This window comes from Lutjanus erythropterus, chromosome 9, assembly GCF_056507025.1.
Source record: "Lutjanus erythropterus isolate fLutEry1 chromosome 9, fLutEry1.hap2, whole genome shotgun sequence".
Lineage (NCBI taxonomy): Eukaryota > Metazoa > Chordata > Actinopteri > Lutjaniformes > Lutjanidae > Lutjanus > Lutjanus erythropterus.
Window position 1 is genome coordinate 25,134,633 of NC_139325.1, and position 23,924 is coordinate 25,158,556.

Genomic DNA, 23,924 nt, shown 5'->3' on the forward strand with positions numbered 1-23,924 from the left:
GGGAAGAGGAGGAGGAGGAGGAGGAGGAGGGACAGCCTTTGGTCCAGGCGTGTGTGTGATCACCACCTCTGTCAAAAATAGACCGGAGGACTGAGAGCAGCCTGGGACGACAACAGCGGAGGAACAGCAGGTCAGTGCCTCCTGATTCTAGTCTATTTCCATTGTATTTTACTTTTATGTAATTATACCCCTTCCTGTTTGTGCTTCATAAACTGGACTGATGACACAGTTAGAAATAAACTACAGAGTGAGTTTTGAATCGTGGCTGCTGCTCTGTGTTGATTTTAGTATTAGTTCAGAAAAAAAAAAAAAAATGTTTAGACTGAGTAGTGAAATGTAAAATACTCTTCCTCTCACAGGACCCAGACATGAAGGACGAAATGGAAAAACAAAATGGAGATTTAAGGTATTAAATTTTCTGTTTCTCTAACAGAGTTAGGTAGAGTGATGATTTCTGTATAATCCGCAGTGTTACTCTCTTGAAAAAGAAATGAGGCACTTCTGGACTTTATAGTTGACATACTGTTTTATATATCTGATTCCTGCAGTGAGAGTGAAAAGGATGAAAAGGGGAAGAAAGAAAAAGCACCAAAGATGCCCATGGTTGGCCCCATTGCTGTGGTAAGCTCTGATATCAACACTCTAACTGAAACATGAAAAGAAGTGAAAAGATTCAACAATTAGTTTATTATTACTTCTTTTTCAGAACTAACAAATTAAAATTTTTTCCTGAGCCAGCGTGGTTTTCAAACTGGGGTTCAGGGACACACTGGGGCCCTTGAATGGGTTTTGTCACTTTTTTTTTTTTTTTTTTTTAATAAGTTGAGACAAGAAGAGAAGAAATAGTGTTGGACATTTTCACTGCTTGTAAAGTATTGTGATCCTAGTTTGATTAATGATTGACTATGAAGGCTTTGTGATCTTCAAACCTAATAAGTAAAAAATAAATCCTCTTAAACTAGGATTTTACAATCTAATGTGTTTCTACTGTGGTGTTCCTGACATGAAACGGTTTGGAAGGTTCTGTCCTGAGTTATTGCTTTGAGCTGCATTTTCATTAAATTTAGTGAGTCTGCATTTTTTGACCGCTCTGTCAGCTGACCGACAGCTGTATCATTTGTCCAAGAGATTATTGATATATCAGAACTGATCAGTTAGGAATCTGTGCTGGTTTAGTAGCAGTTCTTGATGCAGCGTTATTTTTAAGTTTATACAGTCGATGTCATTGGCTAATATTGGCTTTATATGTGCGATATGTCCAATATGTGCCGATATGAAAACTTTTATTCTTGAGAGAACATAATGCAGGTTGTTTTTAACTTTTTTTTTGTTTGTTTGTTTGTTTTATAGACAGGGTATTTGTGTATTTGAACATAAGTTTAATATATATATTTTCCTATATGTATTGTCTTCATTTATCATTATTTATAATGATGAAAAAATACAGGTGAAAGTTGACTGTTTCAGTGCCCTGATGTCATCCTGGACAATACAGTTTATTGTTAAACTGAAAAATGTCATTCCTCCGTATCTTCACAAGTACTTATCTTCACAAGTGTCTGATAAGCAGACTGACAGATGATTGCAATACTGGCTGCAATATCAATACCAGAATTTTTCTACTCCCTAAAATAGTTATTGCCATCAGCTCCAAAAATGCAGTGTTCATTGGATCCGGTTGTCTGTGTGTGTCTGAAAAGAGCAGTAAACAGGAAAAGTGGTATTGATTGTTTTTGAGATTATGGCCTTAGGGTAACTGATTGGTAAAGACTGATGTTAATAGTTACGTTGTTTGACTGGAGGATCTCACAAGTGTAACGGCAAGGTGTGTGTGTGTGTATGTGTATGTGTGTGTGTGTGTATGTGTATGTGTGTGTGTGTGTGAAGTAAGAGGGGAAGCAGGGAGAGAGGATGGGAGTGCGGCACATCCTCCTGTTGTTTCGCTGGACTCCGCCAGTCTCCTGCTGAGAGAATATAATAGCTCCTCAGACTTTAAAGGTCTTTTTTGTTCTGATTGCATAATTCTGAATTCTTCCACCCAGCGAATCCTGAGCAGGAGCATCTGCCATAAGAGATGCAGTACTGATTTCCAGTTTGAAACGGCTGTTTCAGGCCAGAATGACTGTTTTTGTTTGCCTGTTTCACATTAATTAGAGTTAAAAGGAAACTGGAATATTTGTAGAATGAATAAGAGTCTTTTTTATTAATAATAAGAAATAATTACTCATCTTATAGAAGGAGTAGAACAGTAGTTTACAACAGTTACATTGAGCAATATTGGAGTTTTTTTTTTCACTGGAGTTTGGCAGACAGTAATCCAGGCAGTGCCTGAACACAAACTACAGAGTGTGTATTTTCAGAGCAGTGGGCTTCTGTTTCCAGAATAACAGGCTTAACTTTACATTGACAGACAACTGACAATCATAAACAGCTGATCAACTTACAGTGTACGGCGTTTGTATTATTTATTATCATTTTTTGTATAATGTTGTGCTCTCTTGCGCATCTACAGTGGTCCCAAAGTCTGGCTGTGTTTTTTGAGTTTGGGGATGAGGGAGCAGGAGGAAGCAACTCACTTCAACCATAGATTGTATATTAAATTGGATTTCAACCTTTTTAATTTACAGTCTGTGGCTCCAACTCCCTATTTGGCCTGCAGTACTCATTTTTGCACATGCAATTACTACATATTGCTACTTTAAGTATAAATAAAATTTTAGACTTGCATATAAATACTCATAAAAGTACCCAAAAAGTGCTTTAATTAGAGTTACATGAGAAGTTGTAATTCATGACTTCCACCTCTCCTGATTTCTGCTTGTCTTCGGTCTTTCCACACTCTCTCTTCTGTGTGAGTGTAGTTCAGGTTTGCAGACAGCTGGGACATCGTGCTGCTCTTCATTGGGACAGTGATGGCCATGGCCAATGGGGTCGTGCTTCCTCTCATGTGCATTGTGTTTGGAGACATGACAGACAGCTTCATCAAAGACGAAGCAATGTCCCACATTAACACCAGCGACTTAAGTGAGTTTTCGGTTAAAAGCATGGACAGGCATAAATAGCTGATATAAATAACTAAGAAGCAATGTATTTAAGGCCTCTTACAGTGTCTTTTGTTACCATGTGTCGTCAGATTTCACCATATTCAACAGCACCTTAGAAGAGGACATGAACACGTAAGTTTATATGTTCAGAGCGAGCTGTTGTGACAATATCTCAGCAATATTGAATTTGAAGTGTTAGTTTGGATTTTTTGAAGTGGGCTTGTATGAGGTACTGGTGTAGGAGGCTATGCGATGTACTGATAAAAACAGGGTCAACAGCAAAAACGGATTTTAGTCACTTAAAAAAGTAAGTGAATCCTATATTTTTATAACAGCTTTACCGTAAAGTCAGACAACCTTTTCCCATGGGAAGCAGCCGTCATATAAGTCAGATATCGCTCTCTCCAAAGAACATAGGAGTTGCTGGTCAACTGCTGCCTCAATCTGTTAGTTTCTTTGTGTTATTGTGTGACTTTGGTGTTTTAAAAAGTGTGTTCAGATTCACTGGAGTCACATAATAACACTAAAAATATTCACTGATCAGGTGGTTCTGAGCTACCAACAGTCTCAGGTCAGAAAAGGCTGTCTGATGGCAAAGTAAAAAAGTGATATAATAGACATAATATTCTAAATATAGTGTAAACTTATTTTAAAGTGGCTAAAATACGTTTTGCTGCGGACCCTGTCCAGAGCAGTTTATTGCTTAAGCTTCTGTGCTGGTACTCGTCTCTGCTTCTACAAACTGGGGGCGTGTCGACCAGCATGCACTGTAGATAACACACTGACTGATAAGTACCTCATACAATCTGAACTGTCCCTTTAAAGTTGATGGTTGTGTTTTTCTATGTTTGGAAAGAGTTTTGTAAGTACAGGAAGCTCATTAATTTTATTTTATTTTCAACAATTTTTAATTTCTTGCTACTTGAATCATCTGTTGCATTCAACTTCCACTTTGGTTCTCTTCAGTTTAAGCAAATCAAGTTTTGAAGTCATCATACGTGACACTTGTCTTCCTCCAGCTTTGCCATCTACTACTCCATCATGGGGGCTGTTGTGTTGGTGGCAGCCTATATGCAGGTCGCCTTCTGGACCCTGGCGGCCGGGCGGCAGGTCAAACGCATCCGCAAGTTGTTCTTCCACTGCATCATGCAGCAGGAGATCGGCTGGTTTGATGTCAATGAAACAGGAGAGCTCAACACACGTCTCACAGAGTGGGTCAACAGAGAAATCACACTCTCATAATTCATATTTCTCATTTCACTCCGTGTGTAATACTGAGGTGTAGATGATGCTGTGCAAAGATTATGCCACCTGTATCAGTCCTTCTGAAATTGTACATTTTTTTTTTAGCATTTTTTTTAATTTGCAGATCATTTTCTCAAATATTTAAGGAATGATTTGGTCTGTATCAGAGGTTTTCAAAGTGGGAGGCAGACCTAACAGTATAAGGAGAGGCTCAGTGAATTAAAGTGAAAAAATATGACATTCTTTATCAAAAACAGATTACAAAATAGCCTAAATGTGTGTAAATTGGTTAAAGAGAAAGGTCAGGTGTTCCAATATTGTAAAAATTGTACTGCTTTCCCACTTTCCTAAAGTCAGAAGCTAATAAATGCCTTGGGACAGTACTTTTTTGTTGAGTTGTGCACTTACATTATCCTAAATGATTCCAGCAATGTTAAAATACAGAAAAAACATAATTCATTCAAGGTAATGGTGTGTTACTTTCAGGGAAAATCCAGGATACATCGTATACATTAGAGAGTGACGAAGGAAGTCAGACAATGTGACTTAAAGTAATGTGAATAAAACTTTGATACTGTACATTAATACATCCATGAGCAAGATTTCTGCCTGAGTCACATTGGATAGATTCCCATTAGCTATAGTGGCTGTTTAACAATGAAGATAATAATTCCCATGATCCCACACTACCTCATGATGTCATCAAGCTATGTCTTTTGTTATTGTTTTAATGTGAGAAAGACCCCAAGTGGCAGAATTTACATGTTGTGTATTTAAACACTTAAATTGTTATCAACATTTTCACTAAATAATTCTTATTCTTTGTTTTCTTATTTGTTTTCAGGATTTTTTATTATCCTAATAGAATCTTGGAGTTACCAAATTAAAATCAGGATTAATAAACTTGCACAGTTTTCATGTGACAACAGTGAAATTGATTTGTGTCTTTCATAATTCAAAACTCAGCACTCTAAAGATCATTGGTGGACATGTTGTTTATATTTGCAGTGATGTCTATAAGATCCAGGAGGGTATAGGCGACAAGGCAGGCATGCTGGTCCAGGCCTACACCACCTTCATCACATCCTTCATCATCGGCTTCACCAAAGGGTGGAAACTCACTCTCGTCATCCTGGCCGTAAGTCCTGCGCTCGGCGTCTCAGCCGCACTCTTCAGTAAGGTAAGTGTCTCTCTGTGGTCTTTGTGCCAAGTTCACCTTCTCTGTCTTCACCTGTCTGCCTTTCCTCACAGTCCTCTGCAGGTATTCTTAACAACTTAGTGTCCTTCTCCTTGTCTGAATAGGTGCTGACATCTTTCACCACTAAAGAGCAGACTGCGTACGCCAAAGCTGGAGCTGTGGCCGAAGAGGTGCTCTCCGCCATCAGGACAGTGTTTGCCTTCAGCGGTCAGGACAGAGAGATCAAGAGGTCTGTACAGTGTGTTTTATGTTACATCTGTGTAGGCAGAGCGGCACAATTGATCGAAATATTATAAAAATGGCAATCCGGCCAAGTGCAGTAACCGCATTGCAAAAGCTGTAGTGTTTTGATAAAGGAAAAATGTGTGCGAAAACATTCTAATGTAGTACTGCAGTGCTACAGAGATGGCCTACAAATCTTGTTCTCAGGATGACAGAGAACATGTTTTTTTGGTACAGACCCCCCCAAAAGCCCCCAAAAGCTCACTAATCTTTAACCATATAACAATCTCAGTATCTGTCAAAAACTGCAATCTGATTCACGTAATTCTCAACTTATTATCAGGTGGATATAACAACATAGACTCTATAAATACTGTGAAAATTAATTTGTACAGCACATTTCACACATAAAGATGGAACAATGTGCTGAAAAATCCTCATAAAAAGTATATTAGAAGCAAATTATTTTAAGAGATATTTAAGAATTAATAGTTAATTGCATTTTCTTATTCATATAACAAAACATGTGACAACAACAACATTAAAATAAATAAAATAACATCACTGTTGGAATTATTACATCTTATACTTACAGTCACAATCTTATAACTTCATGTCTATCCACTTACATTTTTGTTATTGGTGTTTGGGATCTGTAAATTGGTAAATTGTCAGTGTTTCCCACTGTTGTTCACTTCTTATAATATACATTAGTTTCTCAGTATCAGTGATTTCTAGGTGCTTCTTGTCCCCTGCCTGATAACAGACCATCAGTCATCAGTCAAGTGTTGCCTAAAATTATGTTGTGGTGGAAATCTATTATATCAAATGTGATTATTTTCCATTCAACAAAGCAGAACATCTGTGCAGGGCAAATAAATATTATTCTATAAAGTGATCACAGTCCTAAGAAAAGGCCCCTGAAAGACTATAACTGAATGAAACACATAAAAAACATTGAATTGAATTAGGGTTTTCTACTGATGTGACATTTGTTGATGCCAAAGGGTGTTGTCATTGCAATCTAATTTATATTTAACCCTAAATATGCTCTCCACTGAGCTGATGCTTGTGTATGCTGCGCCACAGATATAATAAGAACTTGGTGGATGCTAAGAACATGGGAATAAAGAAGGCCCTTTCTTCTAACATTGCCATGGGCTTCACCTTCCTGATGATCTATCTGTCCTACGCTCTGGCCTTCTGGTATGGGAGTACCCTCGTCATCAGTGGCGAGTACACCATTGGAACTGTGCTCACAGTGAGTAGATGCATCAAGACAGGATTTGTAATTATTTTATCCCTTTAAGCACAGTGGGGAGTCTGAAAAAGAGGGTTGGTCTGGCTAACACTGAGGTGTGTGTCTCTTAAGGTGTTCTTCGTCGTGCTTATTGGAGCGTTCACTGTGGGACAGACCTCTCCCAACATCCAGACCTTTGCCAGCGCCCGGGGAGCTGCACATAAAGTCTACAGCATTATTGATCATGTAAGGAATGCAACATTTTCCCCCAAAGCACACATGTCAAAAGATTTCTATTAATCTCTCTGCTGCTGGACAGTTGTCAGATTGTATTACTGAACATGCACCTCTGAACTCGGGCGCTCTGGGAGGCCGCTTTGAGAAAGCCGACTACTCAGAGTCAGTAATGAGATGTTGGATTTTGCTCTAATGAGAGCACCTGCTGTTTGAATGAAGACTGCTGGTCATTTGGTTGATGTTGCACAGCTGTGGCTCGGCCTTTTCATGAGCTTTTTTTGAATGTGATGTGAGGTTAAAAGTTTTGCAAATATTGCACCGCTACCACACATGTGCTGTGGCTTCTTTGTCATGCAACCAGGGCTGGGTTTACACAGTGAAACTTTCGTGCAAGTAGTTGCAGGTTGCAAATTACATGAAACATAATTTCCGTGCAACTTGACAGTTACATGGAGCAATTCAAAAATAATCAAAGTTTCATGCAACACCATTTAATAGTTTATTTCACTAAAATTAGCTGACTAGATGGGTGATTTTGCAACTGTTTGCAGTTTTTTGCTCGATTATATTAAGTGCCAAGTGTCATTGTACCTACATTTGCAACTTTGTACCTTATCTCCTAATATTTTCTCACTGGATAGTTAGGACATGTTGTGTGCTTAGTTTCATAATGGCTATCACGGAATTTAGGAAGAGAGCAATAGGTGCATTAATGCTTATTGATAACATTGACAACATTCTTCCCTATGATAACACACTCAAATTAGTTTATGAGCACAGATACAGAATATAGCATTTTCCAAACTACTCTTTGAGTAAACAAAAACTGAATGAGGCTGTGCCTTTAGAGGCCTGGCTCCAACCAAAGCATAGGAGGCACGGCCCCTACACTTAGTAATAGCACGGAAACTAAGCATTATATTGCTGTCAGCAGCATCAGTTTAAGTGTGCGATGTATTTAGAATATTTTCAATGCTTGAACTTAACATCACACAGCCTTTTTTCGATGGGAAACGACCAATGTATAAACCAAATATCACTCTCTCTTTAGTAACCAGACTTTAAGCAAAATCAGTAATCTTACCTTGCAGAAAACAGGAGTTTCTGTTCTACCACTGCCTCGATTGGTTAATTTATTTCTGTTATTGTATGACTTTATCTTTCAAAAGGTCAGCTCGACTTCATCAAAGTCAAACAAAAACACAAACTAATCAATCAAGGCAGTGGTAGACCAGCATCTCCTGTACAAGATAAAATTACTGATTTTGCCAATGAATTGAGTAAGAGAGGGTAATATTTGGTTTATATAATAATGGTCTCCCATTAGAAAAGGTTTTCTGACAGTAAGGTAAAGCAGTGAAAATATTCTAAATTTAGTGTAAACTTAAAGTGATATTGATTTTGTTGCTGACCCTGTCCACCGCAGTGCATTGCTCAGCTTCCTACACTGGTAAACCTGCTGCTTCTCTAAACTGGGGGCATGTTGACCAGCAACTACTGTGGGTAATGTACTGACTATGGATAATTATCTCAAACAACCCCACTTCAGATAATATGAACTCTCCCTTTAATTTCTGTCTTTATGTAGTTTTATTCATCTATCAATTTGTTTATAGTTTATTTATTAGTTTTCACTTTGACAACAAGTAAAAGATGGATGAACTGTGAAATTGACAGGAGTAAAAAAGGTACAAGAGATTAAAGAAAAACAATCCAAAAACACAGATTTGTACACAAAACACCAGAGATTACAATGTGCAATAAGAATGATTAAGAAAATCCCTACCCGCCTCCAGATTGGGTTCCCAAGTCTGTTTTTGAATGCAATACATATATAGTTTATAACTACCAGCCTATACAAGCCAGTACTTTTTCATCAATATATGTCCTTCCTCACAGCACAACTAAGAATACAGTACAATGTCTTTATTTATAACTTTGATATTGTGTCTCATTTTATGGGTTAGTTTTGATCTAGAAAGGTCTTTCATAGATAAACTTTGCTCTCCAAGAGAGACATACTACAGTCTGAAAATCCTAAGCAGTAAAGCAGCAGAGAGAGCAGTGATTTGTGTGTGTAACCGCTCAAAGAGAAGCAGTGAAAACACAAAGAGCTGTGAAAATAAACATTAGCCTTGTTAAGTATGCTCACCCTAACCTGCAGGGCTAACAGCCTTCCTCCCATTGTCTGTCTGAGGTTACGATAAGAATCAGGTTCTTTATCCAACTGTGCCCAAACTACAATCCAGAGTGAAGCTAGAAGAGGTTTTTTTTGAAGTAAAAATAATGTTCACTCTTGTCTCAACAGAAACCGACCATCAACAGCTTTTCAGAGGCCGGTTTCAAGCCTGACTTCATCAAGGGAGACATAGAGTTCAACAACATCCACTTCAACTACCCTTCGAGGCCGGACATCAAAGTATGTTCCCCAAAGACACCGTTTCCTGAAATCAGTCTACAGACATTATGATACTGTATCTTATGGGTGACATTGTTATCATTTATAGATATTAAACAACTTGTCTCTGAGTGTGAAGAGTGGACAGACCATTGCCTTGGTGGGGAGCAGTGGCTGCGGTAAAAGCACCACGATCCAGCTGCTGCAGAGGTTCTACGATCCTCAGGAAGGATCTGTAAGTGATATCACTGTGACTCTTGGAAAGAAAGCAGATAAGGGTATTTATCTAGTCCTTTATCAACAGGAGAGGACATGCTGTTTCAAACATGCATGGTTTTGTATAGAGTTAAATTAAATACTGTTTGGTTCTCCTTTTAGGTTTCTATTGATGGTCATGATATTCGTAGTCTCAACATCCGCTACCTGAGAGAGATGATCGGAGTGGTGAGTCAGGAGCCCATCCTCTTTGCCACCACCATCGCTGAGAACATCAGATATGGCCGACCTGACGTGACGCAGAAGGAGATAGAACAAGCTACTAAGGAGGCGAATGCTTATGACTTCATTATGAGCCTTCCTGATGTAAGACAGTTATTTCTGACTCCCTGTCCATTGTGCTTATCGAGAACTCCGTCCGACACTCGCTAATACTGAGACTTGTATTGTTGAGCAGAAGTTTGAGACGCTGGTCGGAGACAGAGGGACTCAGATGAGTGGAGGACAGAAGCAGAGGATTGCGATTGCTCGAGCACTGGTCCGCAACCCCAAAATCCTTCTGTTGGACGAAGCCACATCTGCACTAGATGCTGAGAGTGAGACCATTGTGCAGGCTGCACTTGACAAGGTACAAACACACACAGACACATGCAAGGCAGTTTTAATGCTAATGTTTTAATTCTGACATTCATGCAGATATTGTCCTGTTAGTTTAAAGAAATGTAATTAGAAAACACTTGATATAAATTAAAATACTTTACTACCTACTACTTTAGCAGTACTAATAGTCTAGCACTAGGGATGAGGATATTGGCTGGTCCATGACTTTGGTACAGACTTGAACAGACTATTGGATGGATTAACTAAAAAGTTACTTTTCACAGTACTGTAACTAGTAATGGTAACTAGTTACTGGTTTTCAGTAACTAGCACAACACTGCAGCTTCACTATGACATCATAATGTTTATAATGTTCTCTATCATATGAATAGTCTCTAGGTGAAGACAGCATGTTTCGCTCTGGGAATTATTCACTGGAAACATACGTGTCACCTCCCTTTCACCAAAAAATACACTTTTATTTTATTAAATTCCTTCAGTGTCTTCACTACATGTATGAGTCTGGAGAGACGATAGGTGTAAACTGCAAGTTAACTGGTTGGCAGAGGCAATCATGAGCTGGTCATTCTAATTTAGTGAAATATGTTGGGGCCAGTTTGATGTTATAAGAAAAACTGTATAATAATATTAAAATAAGATTAATATTAATATTAAAAAGTGCCAACTGCTAACATGTTGTCTGTGCATAAATTAGCTCCTTCTTGTAATTGTAAGCAGAACTCAGACACTTGACCTTCGTTTGCAGGTCCGACAGGGTCGTACCACCATAGTTGTTGCCCACCGCCTCTCAACCATCAGAAACGCTGACGTCATCGCTGGTTTCCAGAACGGTCAAGTTGTAGAGCTGGGGACTCACAGTGAACTGATGGAGAAACACGGAGTCTACCACACCCTGGTCACCATGCAGGTAACACACACACACACACACACACACACACAGACACTCAAACAAACACTTTGGCACACCATTTGGTTTGACTGGAAGTCAAGGGGGATCTCGTAATGTCAGAATGGTCAGTCCTTGTGTCTGTGGTTTCCCTCGATCTCTCCCCTCTACAGACCTTTCAGAAAGTAGAGGAGGAGGAGGAGGAGGACGACTGTGAGAAGGCAGCATGTGAGAAGAAACCACTGGACAGGTCCGTCTCTCGGTCCTCTGTGCACAGGAGGAAGTCCACAAGAGGCTCCTCCTTCGCTGCCTCGGAGGGAGACAAAGAGGAGAAAGAAAAGTCCAAGAATGACCAGGACAAGACAGAAGAGGTGATTAATGATTAATGAGAAACTCTGAAATAAAAATAAATACTGGGGTGGTGCACTGCTCTCTCTTTACGACCTTTAATCAATTCTTATTATATCAGCAGAGATCATGAACCATCTTTTCTCTTGTACCCAGTCCATTTACCACACAATTTTTCATTGGTCCCTGCGTTAGTCCTTAGATAATTAATCAGTTTTTCCATGTCATGTACTAGATTCAGTCTTACTGGAGCTCCTTTCAGAGACAAGACAAGAGGGAGGCAAATATAAAGGAGATGTGACTCAGCTCTTTCTCCCTCTTTCTGCAGGATGAAGATGTTCCCCCCGTGTCGTTCTTTGAAGTGTTTCGTCTAAACATTTCTGAGTGGCCGTACATTCTTGTGGGGACCATCTGTGCCATCATCAATGGAGCAATGCAGCCCCTGTTTGCCGTCATCTTCTCCAAAATAATCACTGTACTTATATTATTTGTGTACCACAAAATTTATTTTAATGTTTCATGTTAATTGTGGCATTTATCAGACAAATGAGGTGTGTTGTTCTCCTCTCAGGTTTTTGCAGAGCCAGATCAAGAGGTTATCAGACAAAGAGCCACAGTCTTTTCCCTGATGTTTGCTGCCATTGGAGGTGTATCATTTTTCACCATGTTTCTACAGGTATGGGCGCATGCATGCTCAAAAAAATCATTCTCATATCTGAACAATAAATTTGAAGCTGGACAGCCTGCAGCAACAGATAAAAGCCAATTAGCTTAGCTTTGCACAAACACTGCAAACAGGAAAACAGCTAGCCTGATCCTGTCCAAAGCTAACAAAATCCAGTTAACATGTTGTATATTGTTTGTCTGACTGGTTTGAAAAAACAAAATGCAAAGGCAAAAAAAAAAAAAAACTGTGGACAGAGCCAAGCCAGCTGTTTCCCACAGAGGCATCAATCTTCTCATCCAACTCTTGGCAAGAAAGTGAACTTCTCAAGATGCTGAACTGTTTATTTAACCATATAGTGTTTGGCTGAGCATATAATAATAATTATTTTTACTTCTTACGTTTTATTGAAAACCAAAGCTGGTTAAAAATGTGGACACCTTGAAACATATCTTACAGGCTTAAGAGCAGCCCACCCCATGACTAAGAACTATAACAGTACATGTAATGATAAGGATGTGGGCATCCAAACTGATGACTGATAGCGTGCTGTAAACAGTGGCGCCAAACACTTGCTGCATGCTCCTGCTGAATTGGCAACTTAGTAAAATGGATATTGATGACCTGTTACTGACACACAGGAAAACAAAAAGAAAACCAGATGGACATGGCTTCACTAAATTCTTCAAATTTAGATAAGCGAGTTAACGCTATTACTCAGAGAGCTGAAGTCTTTTAAAGACAAATTTTATTCATACTTTCATGTGAGCCAACATTAATTTGATGGTGTCCTGGCAATCGGACATCAGTAAAGACCAAACAAACTTCCAAAATCCAATCTTCACTAAAAAGCTGTTTGTTTCAGGTAAAATTAAGTTTTTTTTATGTGTATATGTAATGTGTAATATATTTCTAATTATTATAGTTATCATTCGTGGTATGCACACACACACACACACACACACTATATCCGGATGATATTGTTGCAGTAATGAGCAAATGCAGGTGACGACCTGACAGTTCATCACAGAAGTTCATGCCCATGTCCTGCTGTGCTCTTTTCTTCTGTCTTTAAACTTACTAACAGGGTTTCTGTTTTGGTAAATCCGGGGAGCTTCTGACCCTGAAGCTGAGACTGAAGGCCTTTACATCCATGATGAGACAGGTGAGTGACCTACACAGGGAACTGGTTCTAGGTTTGTAATAATCCACATGATTCTTTAGGTCTCTTCATCGATACTTGAAGAAACAGGGGTTGAGAGTGGACGTAAAAATGGTTTTGATTTAATATATGGTCACACCTGCAGTTTTGTCTCTCTCTCTCTTCTCCAGCAGCTCTAGAACAGTTTTGGTGATTTCACATGAGAGATTTATGTTTTCCTTTCATCCTTGCCTTTGTAACTGGTTTGAAATGGGCAGGGCTCTGCACCAATCAGAGAACATTTGAATCAAAATGCAGTTTTTGCAGATTTGTGATGTGTGTTTGTTTATGTTGTTTATGTTACTAAAACAGTCAGTGAATCTGACCAAACCACACCCACAGTTTTTCAGTGCAAAACTCTTAACTAATGATAGGCATATTTTTTCCAAACTTTAAACAGAATAGTTTGGATAATTTGAAGTCAGACTGTGTGAGGTACATGTTGATAGTCAGTGTGTTAGCTGCAGTAGAGGAGTACCATTACGGAAACTAAACAATGTAATGCTGCGGACAGAGTCAGCAACAAAACATATTTTAGCCATCTAAAGAAAGGCTCATCTAAAGAAGAAGTATCTGTTTTAGTGTACACTATATTTAGATCATTTTCTTTGCTTTATTTTTATTGCCTTTTCTGATGGGAAACCACTGTCATATAAGCCAGATATTGCTTTCATACACTCAACCAGACTCCTTTGACAAAATCAGTCACTTTACCTTGCAGAACATGGGAGCTTCTGGCCTATCACTGCCTCAATCTGCCAGTTTGTTTTGGTTATTATGTGACTTTAGTGTTTTTTAAAAGGTGAGCTCAGATTCACTTCAGTCACACAATAACTCAAACAAACTATCGATCTCTCGATCAAGGCAGGGGTGGACCATCAACTCTGCAAGGTAAAATTACTGATTTAGACAGTGGGGTCTGTTTTATCAACAGAGAGTGATAATTGGTTTATATAATGATGTTTTCCCGTTAGAAAAGGCTGTCTGACAGTAAGGTAAAGCAGGGAAGATATTCTTAATATAGCGCACACTTCAACTGATATTGATTTTTTTTGTAGGTGGCTTAAAAGCATTTGTTTCTGATCCTGTTCACTGCAGTAGATTGTTTAGCTTCCATTTTGGTAGACTTCTCTGCTGGTCAAACTGGGGGCGTACCGACCACCATCTACTCTAAGTAATACACTGACTATTGATAATTACCTCATACAACCCCAATCCAAACAATCCGAACAATCCTTTTAATATATTTCTGATTGCTGTTGTATATTAAAAATATTTTATTTCTTTGTGTGAATTTGCTCTTTTTATTTTCATGGTGAATGGAAAAGGTTTATCTCTGTTTCGTTGTAGGACCTCGGCTGGTTTGACAACTCCAAAAACAGTGTTGGAGCCCTCACTACGAGACTGGCCACAGACGCTGCCCAAGTACAAGGGGTAAGTTTCAATAGCACTGATAGACACATACACACAGACATGCACACACAGACACAACAAAGATATTCACCACAACAAATCATCTGCTTTGTTCCCATCTTTCCCGACTGCTCAGGCTACGGGAGCACGTCTGGCCACAGTGATGCAGAACTTCGCCAACATGGGCACCGGCGTGATCCTCTCCTTGGTGTACGGCTGGGAGCTGACCCTGCTCATCCTGGCTGTGGTGCCCATCATAGCATTTGCTGGAGCTGCGGAGTTGAAACTGCTCACCGGACACGCTGCCGAAGACAAGAAGGAGCTGGAGAAGGCTGGAAAGGTAGGGTTCAGTGTGGATTGAGGCAGATTAAGAGAAAGAGTCACATGCAAATTATTTTGAAACACTGACCTTGTAATATATCGTAGATGTAATGTTTGTGTGGTTTGTCTTTACAGATTGCGACAGAGGCCATCGAGAATATCCGAACGGTTGTTTCTCTTAACAGAGAACCCAAGTTTGAGTCTTTGTATCAGGAAAACCTTGTTGTGCCATACAAGTACGAGAAATTACATGATTTAAACCACAAATCTATCACTTTTATGGGATATATGAAGTATACATGTACTTTGATCAGATTTAATTAGTTTGAGGAGTGTTTCCTGATGCCATCTTTCTCCTATTCTCTGTGCAGGAACTCCAAGAAAAAGGCCCATGTGTATGGTTTTACTTACTCCTTCTCCCAGGCCATGATCTATTTCACTTACGCAGCCTGTTTCCGCTTTGGAGCTTGGCTCATTATAGCAGGGAGGATGGACGTCGAGGGGGTATTCCTGTGAGTAAACAGATGTTGTCTTGTCTCTAAATTCAGACACTGTATGATGTACTTTTTGATAGGCAGTGTATTATCTACAATAGAGTGTGGCAGACATGACAGGAGTACCAACATCAGCAGCAAAATGTATGTCTTAACAAAAGGTCAGACTAAAAACGTCAGTATCAGTTTAAGTGTACCCTATATTTAGAATATTTTCATTGCTTTACCTCGCTGTCAGACAGCCCTCTCTAACAGGAAACTGTTGTTAAATAAACCAAATATCACTCTGTCTTGCTAAACCAGACTCCATTGGCAAAATCAGTCATTTTGCCTTATAAAAAAACGCGAGTTTCTCGATCGACTTGTTTGTTTGTTACTGTGTGACTTCAGTGAATTTGAACCAACCTTTTAAAACACCAAAGTCACACAATAACCCAAACAAACTAATAGATTGAGGCAGTGGTAGACCAGCAACTCCCGTTTTCTATAAGGTAAAATTACTGATTTTGTCAATGGAGTCTGGTTGCTTTGGAGAGAGCAATGTTTGGCTTAAATAACATCAGTTTTCTGTAGGAAATTGTTGGAAATCTGTAGGAAATATTTATATGTTTAGGTGGGCCTTTTTTTAAGTGGCTTTCGCTTCTAACCCTTTCCACAGCAGTACATTAATTAGCTTTCTACGCCAGTACTCCTCTCCACTTCCCCAAATTGGGGTGTGTCGACCACCCTCTACAAATACACTGACTATTGATAAATACCATACACAACCCCATTTCAAATCATCTGAACTATCCCTTTGACAGTCAGTAGTTTTGATTTATAAAAGAAAAGATGTCAAGCAGTTTAGGTTACAGCAGGTAACATCAGACCAAAACATTCCTGCTTACAGGATGACAAGAGAGGCTGTGTGAATTAATCATTACCCTGGTTCGAGGCATGTGAAGGGCCGCTGTGCATGGGTGAGCACCAAACCCAGAGCACATTGTCACAAAAGACACCTGTACCTGTGGCGACACAACAGACACACACACGTGTTTCAGGATACGAACGTAACTCATTGTGTCACTGCTGGGAGGAGCCATCACCTTCATTTTTATTTTACCTGCTACATAAAGAGGAAGTCCAAAGTTCATTGCGCCTTGAGCTCCTGAAGAAATATAAAACTATAAAACACAGGATTATTAACTTCTCGCCTGCATGGAGAATTTTATACAAAACGTTATATATTGCTGATTTTTATCTTAGATTCTGCCCATGATCCCAATGTTTCCAAAGAGCGTGTGTCAGGCTAAATTACAGGACATGTTCAATATGTATATGTATATGTATATGTATATGTATATGTATAGGAAATGAAAAGTGACATAAGTGACACAAGACATCTAGAGTTGTCTGTTTGATGTAATCTCAAAGAAAATGAGTTTGGGATGTGAATATTTCAGTCAGTATCAGAATGGTGTAGGTTATAAAAATAGACAAACAAGCCAATGTGGAAAAAAGACAGTGTGAGGCTGTACTCAGGCACAGCAGTACTTTAAGCTAAATGCTAACATGCTCACAAAGACAAAGCTAACATTCAGATATTTTGTATGTGTAATATTTAGTATGTATTTAATTTATTTAGTACCACTGAGGATGATGGGCATTTGGTCAAAAATGAAAGTATTGGACAAAATCAAAGTTTGACCTGATGATGGTGCAAGTGAATAAAGTGAGAAAGAAAAGTTGGCAAACCTTAAAATTTCAATGCAAATATCTTCACTGTTTTTTTTTGTTTTTTGTTTTTTGTTTGTTTTAAGTCAAATTCAAACTCTTGAGTTAAATTTTTAAAAAAGTTTTGCTGATCTATAATAATTTGTAAAGATAATGTACTTTCCTCTGCAGAAAAACCTGAATCATTGAGTTTTACAGACCAAATATTCAGGCCATCACAAATTTTTGAGAAGACTCTTAAAAGGGGACATTTTAATAATTTCAATAGCAACCACTTAATTATATAATGACAAATCAGAGCTCACTGGGAAAAAAGTTTGAAATACAAAAGTTAATACGTTGGCAAAATGTTTTATTTCAAAACGTGAGTTTTGAAGGAGAGTTTGAGTTTGACCTTAAACTCAGACAGTTGCCTTGAATTTTCTCCACTTTTTTACAGTGAAGGAATCCCCAATGTTGTTACTATTCTGAGGACAATATGAATCTTAAAGGCAGAATCAGTAGAAATTGTTTATAAACTCAGCAGAAAGATAGTTGATTGTTGAGTCTCATTCCCAGGACGTCAGATACTGATGTTTTGGGTTGGTACAACAGCCTGAGACTAGAGCAAAATAATGAGAAAATACTGGTTTTGGGCAGGTTCTCTGCAGATACAGACACCACCACACACCACTCGTGGGTCAGTGATAATTCATATGTTTATACAAGTCTATAATTTGTTTTTTCAATGAAAATGTTGCATATTATGCCTTTAATGGAATCAAATTTGATTTCATGGCAATCCATCCGATATTTGTCAAGAATTTTAATTTAAAACCAATGAAAAACTCATGGTGGCATGAGAGGAAAAGTCAAAGGATCTCAAATGTCAGGAGGATTCATCCTCAGGAGACCATGAATGTCTCAGCAAAATTTCAGGAAATCTGTCCGGTAGTTCTCAAGATATTTCAGTCTGGACCGAAGTGGTGAACTGACCAACCCTAAAGCTTTGCTAAGCATGACTACAAATGTTAAAGTTGGAACTTAAGTACGGGTAAATTAAAGGGGGACATCAGGAACGTTAAAATATCCAACATTTGAGAGAACTCTATTCACTATTTTATCTTCACATTTCTGCTTTATTCAAGAGAATAAAAGAAGAAATATAAGTGACATGATGTAGTTTGGTTAATGTGTGAAATAGTCCATGAGTCAGATTTGACCTGTGAGCTGCACAGCCACTCCTTCATTTACTGCATGCAAACACGTGACCTGTCCCTGTTACATAAATAATAAATAAATGTAAACAAATCAGCCAATTCATCATCTCACTCGGGAGGACTGAACCTAATTGGCTAACTTGTATAACTGAAGAACAAAAGTGATGGAGGTTCTTACACAAACTAACATCGACATAATGTCCACACTGAGTTAAGATGTTCCTGCTAGCTCAGCCTTATGTAATCTCATTTAACCCTGTATTGACTCTTAAATGTGAAAGGTCGAGCTAATGTGACTTCCTCTCCCAGGGTGATTTCTGCTGTTCTGTACGGGGCCATGGCGCTCGGAGAGGCCAACTCCTTCGCTCCAAACTACGCTAAGGCCAAACTTTCGGCTGCTCACCTCATGATGCTGATAAACAGAGAGCCCGCCATTGATAATCTGTCACAGGAGGGAGAGTCACCGGTACGTCACACGCAGCAACACACACCAAACACATTACTTATATTTCTGCTTTTTACACACATGCTAACACATCACTCTTCTCTTATCTCTTCGATCTCCAGGATAAATTTGATGGCAACGTGCGCTTTGAGGATGTTAAGTTTAACTACCCGTCACGTCCTGATGTGCCCATCCTCCAAGGCCTGAACCTGAAGGTGAAGAAAGGAGAGACTCTGGCCCTGGTGGGCAGCAGCGGCTGTGGAAAGAGCACCACCATCCAGCTGCTGGAGAGGTTCTACGACCCCAGAGAGGGCAGAGTGGTAAGAAGACAAACACGCCCACGCCCTTTTGTAACCTGCGTCCGTGCCTCTTCACCTACTGTCAGCGAGCTAATGGTTAGCTAGGTGGTGTGTTTATGGCTGCTTTACAGCACTGTACAGATGTGACGGGGACAGAAAGAAGACAGTGTGAGGAAAGTGTAGCGTGTGTGTTTTTATCTTTACTGCTGTCACCATTTCATTTTATCTTGATTGGACTGATATTGTTGCTGACGGTCTTGTGAGGGAGAAAGAATATTTATTGCTATCCACTCGTCTGCCGTGTTATCACAAGGTCAGTATTTAAAGGTCCAGTGTGTAAGATTTACAGGGATTTATTGGCAAACTTTGGCAGACATGGAATAGAATATTTTATGAAACATTTATATTTACAGATCATGACTTATACTGGAGGTCATATTGATTCAGGCAGAAATTGCCATTTTGAAACTCTCAAATATGGAGATTTTCTGCTTTTCTCTGGTTATTACCATATTAAATAGAATATCTTGGGTTTTGGACTAACAAACAAATTGACAGTCAACTTTAGTCTTTGTTGTTATTTGATAGCTACCAAAAAAATGTTCAGGGGAAAGTGAAAAAAAATATGAACATTGAACCCTGATTGACTATACAATTGTTGTGCCTTCAAAGCATCAGAATTATTTAATATTGGCATGTAATTAATTATGAAATATTTTCCCACATCCTTGTGCTATACCTTTTATCTCTCTCTATTTTTTTTAAATGTTTGACTAAACTAAGTTTTATGAACTGAACTGACTTGTCTTTTTCAAGCAGTTGTGATCCAGTACTTTTACTTTAACAATGGATCACTGGAAAAACTGTGTTTAAAAAAAGAGTTGGCTTGACTCTATGGAACTTTATACAGTATTTCAGCTCATTGTTTTGGTTTGGAACACAATTGTTTCTCACTGCTCGGCCACAGCAGTTGTTTTTATATTTTCAGGTTGTCTGTTTGTCTGTCTCATGAATGTGGTACCTCAAGAACGCCTTGAGGGAATTTCTTCAAACTTGGTACAAACGTCCACTTGGACTCAAGGATGAATTGATTAGATTTTGGTGGTCAAATGTCAAGGTCACTGTGACCTCATGTCTGTCCCATTCTCATAAACATGATATCTCAGGTACATCCAGCAGGGACTTTTATCACATCAGGCAGAAACGTCCATTTGGGCTCAAGCTTAAACTGATTAGATTTGGTGGTCAGAGGTCAAAAGTCACTGTGGCCTTACAAAATATGCCTTTGGGTTAGGGTTGACAACAAGATTTTTCAAGCCCCACCACTCGTTCTGCAGTCATTTCTGTTACAATTTTCTTCTTCAGGTGCTGGACGATGTAAATGCAAAACAACTGAACATCCACTGGTTGAGATCCCAGATAGGCATCGTATCCCAGGAGCCCGTGCTGTTCGACTGCACCTTGGCTGAAAACATCGCTTATGGAGATAACAGCCGCTCTCCGTCCATGGAGGAGATAGAGGCAGCCGCTAAAGCAGCCAACATTCACAACTTCATCGAAGGCCTGCCACAGGTAACTGATGTCCTGCAGTGTCAGTGATGCTCTCTTCTCAGTCGTGATAAGCACATTACACGTCTTTTTTATACACCACGGTTATTATCTTTATAACATTTCAAGGCTGTCTTAGTCACCTGCAAGTCATTATCTACTCTCAACAGTCAAGGATTGTTCCCCCAAATTACAAGAAAACTTTGTCCTTTCCTTACATTACTGGTATTTAATGTTTTATCTCTAGTGATATCTAGTTTTGACTGTATCTTTGGATTATCTTCTCCACCTTATTATGATGGCGGTGAGTGGAATTTGGTTTGTGGTGCTCACAGTATTGAAAAGCAGACAGAGAAGTGCCCCTGTTACTCTGGATAACACACTGACCAATGGTAACATTTTATTTTATGGATCCATGATTTCTTAATTATTTCCTGGAATTAAATTTGTTGTTTGTACAGAAGCCCTGAGAAGCAAATGATAAAAAAAAATTCTGGTGATCCTTTTTTTAAGTCTGATCTAAATTGTTTTTTATCATTTATATGGATTAGTGACAATTTATGTTGCCTTGTATACTAAGAATACTAATGTAGTGATGTTTATTTAAAACTATTACGTCATTATATTTTATGAAGCAAAGAGTGCTACCAAGATATGGATAAGAAATAAAAAAAAATAGTTGGATCTCTTGAAACTTTTTATGTTTGAGAGGAGACTTTTCTTGTTTGTTTAATTTTCTGTTGTTATTGTTAACATGTGGTTTGCCCCTTTTTCTGACCAAACATCTGCACTGAAAGGGACATTTTTGGTAGGATCGTATCAATTTTCAAAACTTCCCCTTTGTACAATCTCTTTACACTTTTTCCTCTCAATCAGAATACATTCATGACACACAGTGTGTTTGTTTTATGTTGCATTTTTTGTGAGGTTGACCCGCACTTCTGGGTAAAATTCCTGGACTAACTGTCAGTAGCTTTAATCCTGTTTATAACATGAGGTAGTGGTGAACTTCAGCCTCTTGTGGCCAACAGGAGTATTACAACAACAAGCACATTCTTTTTTTTAAATAAATGTGTTCAAATGGGTACATTTTTAATTAATGAATTTCAATCAGTTGCTTGTGTTGCTCAACATATATGCAAATGGATAGTGGATATTTAATTTGGGATTAAATATAGCAGGTCCTCCAATAAAATTACTCTCAGTTAACAGCTGCTTATGAACTCTACTAGTGCAGACTTGTCTCTCTATTTTTATTATAATTAGCACCAATTACCTGATTCTTTGTTTCCAGGAAATTTTCTATTAGCAGGAAAATTACTGATCCATTAAACAAAGGGTTACCAGACCATTAATCCACATACCTCACACTGTGAGGCGCCTCCGTCATCATCTGTTAATATAACAATATCATGTGTCCCCCTCTCTGTCTTTGTTTGTCTTTGTTTGAGCAGAAGTACAACACTCCTGCAGGCGATAAGGGAACACAGCTGTCAGGTGGTCAGAAGCAGCGTATTGCTATAGCCCGGGCAATCCTCCGCAACCCCAAAGTGTTGCTGCTGGACGAGGCCACATCGGCACTCGACACCGAGAGTGAGAAGGTGAGTGTTTAGTCTGTCCTTCTTGTCACAAGTCACCAGGAGATAAATGAGCTGAATGAATCCTTCCCACAAGTGGCGCTTGCACCAGTGAGACCAGAGTAAGAAGACAGGAATTAAGAAAATATCTGGAAATATCTGTCAAAGCGGAAAAAGTGGAAAACAAGTCAAGCGTTTCTTTAAACTAAAATGATCCTTATTTACAGAGGTGTTTAAGATGCCATTTGACTGTTTTGAAAAAAAAGTTTACAGTATTAAAATAGATCTTTTGTGTGATTTTAAAAGAGGAAAAATATAGTAAACCCAGATTCCATTGGTCAATGAAAGTTGATGTGCTTCCATCCTAATAAACATTAATTTAGTCATCTAGGATAGGTCAGCTGGGATAGACCCCAGCCACCAGCAATCCTTCGGGAATAAGCGGTTACAGAAAATGAATGAAAGAATGAATGAGTTGGAGGTGAACTGTGACTTTAAATAAATAAGTGACACAAGATAAAAGGCTAAATGAAAGCAATGGAGAAAGAGTAAAATTTTTTGAGGAAGTAAACTCTCAGAAAGTGGTTTGCAGGTTAAATAACTAGTTAGCTCCTCCATGCCATCCAAACAGAATAAATGTACAGGCATTTACACTTGGGGTGAATTTTAGACTATACTGACAGCACCAAATAAATAAATATTTAAGACTTTTCCAAACAGAATTTAAGATGATTTCATACTTCTTAGTGCCTTTTACTAGTAAATCGGAGTTTAAAACATTTTAAGACTTTTTAAGGACCTGTTGCAACCAAGTATTCACTGGGAATCAAGGGAAAATGTGTCAAAATGCATGTATTCAACATGCATCAGCTCCAAGTTTCATCAAAGCAGACCTGTAGATGAGAGGCAGAAGAACAAGTCTAAACAGGTAGACATGTAGAGATCAACAGAGTGGATCTGCAAACAAAATATTCCCTAAATTACATTCATGTGAGCTCACTATCATCATTTTTGTTCTTCCCAGGTGGTGCAGGAGGCTTTGGACCAGGCCAGCAAGGGCAGGACATGTATCATTGTGGCCCACCGTCTGTCCACCATCCAAAACGCAGACCGCATCGCTGTCTTCCAGGGAGGGGTGGTGGTGGAACAGGGGACACATCAACAGCTGCTGGCCAAGAAGGGAGTCTACCACATGCTGGTCACCACACAGATGGGACACGGGAGGGAATAAGAGGACAGGGACAGGACATAGGGAGCAAAACCGCACAGACTGTTATCGATCTTTGTGTTTTCCAGAGGCATGGATTGAGCGCTTGTGCCTTTTATTGTCAACCCCCGACTCACATCCAAACAGTTTGAGCGCCACTGGGGTCTGAATGTGTTCTCAGCCAAACA

At 39.0% G+C, this 23,924-nt stretch overlaps 1 protein-coding gene across 2 annotated transcripts; it reads left to right on the forward strand.

Annotated features, from left to right (window-relative positions):
- On the forward strand, nucleotides 1-23,917 carry abcb4 (ATP-binding cassette, sub-family B (MDR/TAP), member 4). Of its 2 annotated transcripts, XM_084726838.1 has the most exons (28): nucleotides 1-130; nucleotides 360-406; nucleotides 549-621; nucleotides 2,862-3,024; nucleotides 3,134-3,176; nucleotides 4,064-4,255; nucleotides 5,298-5,469; nucleotides 5,592-5,716; nucleotides 6,799-6,970; nucleotides 7,082-7,195; nucleotides 9,495-9,605; nucleotides 9,694-9,819; nucleotides 9,963-10,166; nucleotides 10,258-10,428; nucleotides 11,167-11,328; nucleotides 11,481-11,678; nucleotides 11,984-12,130; nucleotides 12,227-12,331; nucleotides 13,407-13,484; nucleotides 14,871-14,954; nucleotides 15,070-15,273; nucleotides 15,390-15,490; nucleotides 15,626-15,766; nucleotides 18,970-19,126; nucleotides 19,228-19,425; nucleotides 20,770-20,976; nucleotides 22,407-22,553; nucleotides 23,554-23,917. In XM_084726838.1, the coding sequence occupies exons 2-28, from the start codon at nucleotides 369-371 to the stop codon at nucleotides 23,758-23,760; spliced, it is 3,840 nt and encodes a 1,279-aa protein (XP_084582964.1). In that variant the 5' UTR covers nucleotides 1-130; nucleotides 360-368; the 3' UTR covers nucleotides 23,761-23,917. The 2 variants fall into 2 exon arrangements, with proteins under 2 accessions (XP_084582964.1, XP_084582963.1); XM_084726837.1 differs by lacking the exons at nucleotides 1-130; nucleotides 360-406; nucleotides 549-621; nucleotides 2,862-3,024 and having other exon boundaries at nucleotides 3,140-3,176; nucleotides 23,554-23,916.
- The last annotated feature ends 7 nt before the right edge of the window (nucleotides 23,918-23,924 follow it).

What these genes read in the sequence shown, in the direction of transcription:
- abcb4 (XM_084726838.1), top strand. Translation starts at nt 369, where the DNA reads ATGAAGGACGAAATGGAAAAACAAAATGGAGATTTAAG. An exon ending in CTCAACACACGTCTCACAGA is followed by an intron (nt 4,256 to 5,297) that starts GTGGGTCAACAG and finishes TTATATTTGCAG; the next exon opens with TGATGTCTATAAGATCCAGG. An exon ending in CCATTGGAACTGTGCTCACA is followed by an intron (nt 6,971 to 7,081) that starts GTGAGTAGATGC and finishes GTGTCTCTTAAG; the next exon opens with GTGTTCTTCGTCGTGCTTAT.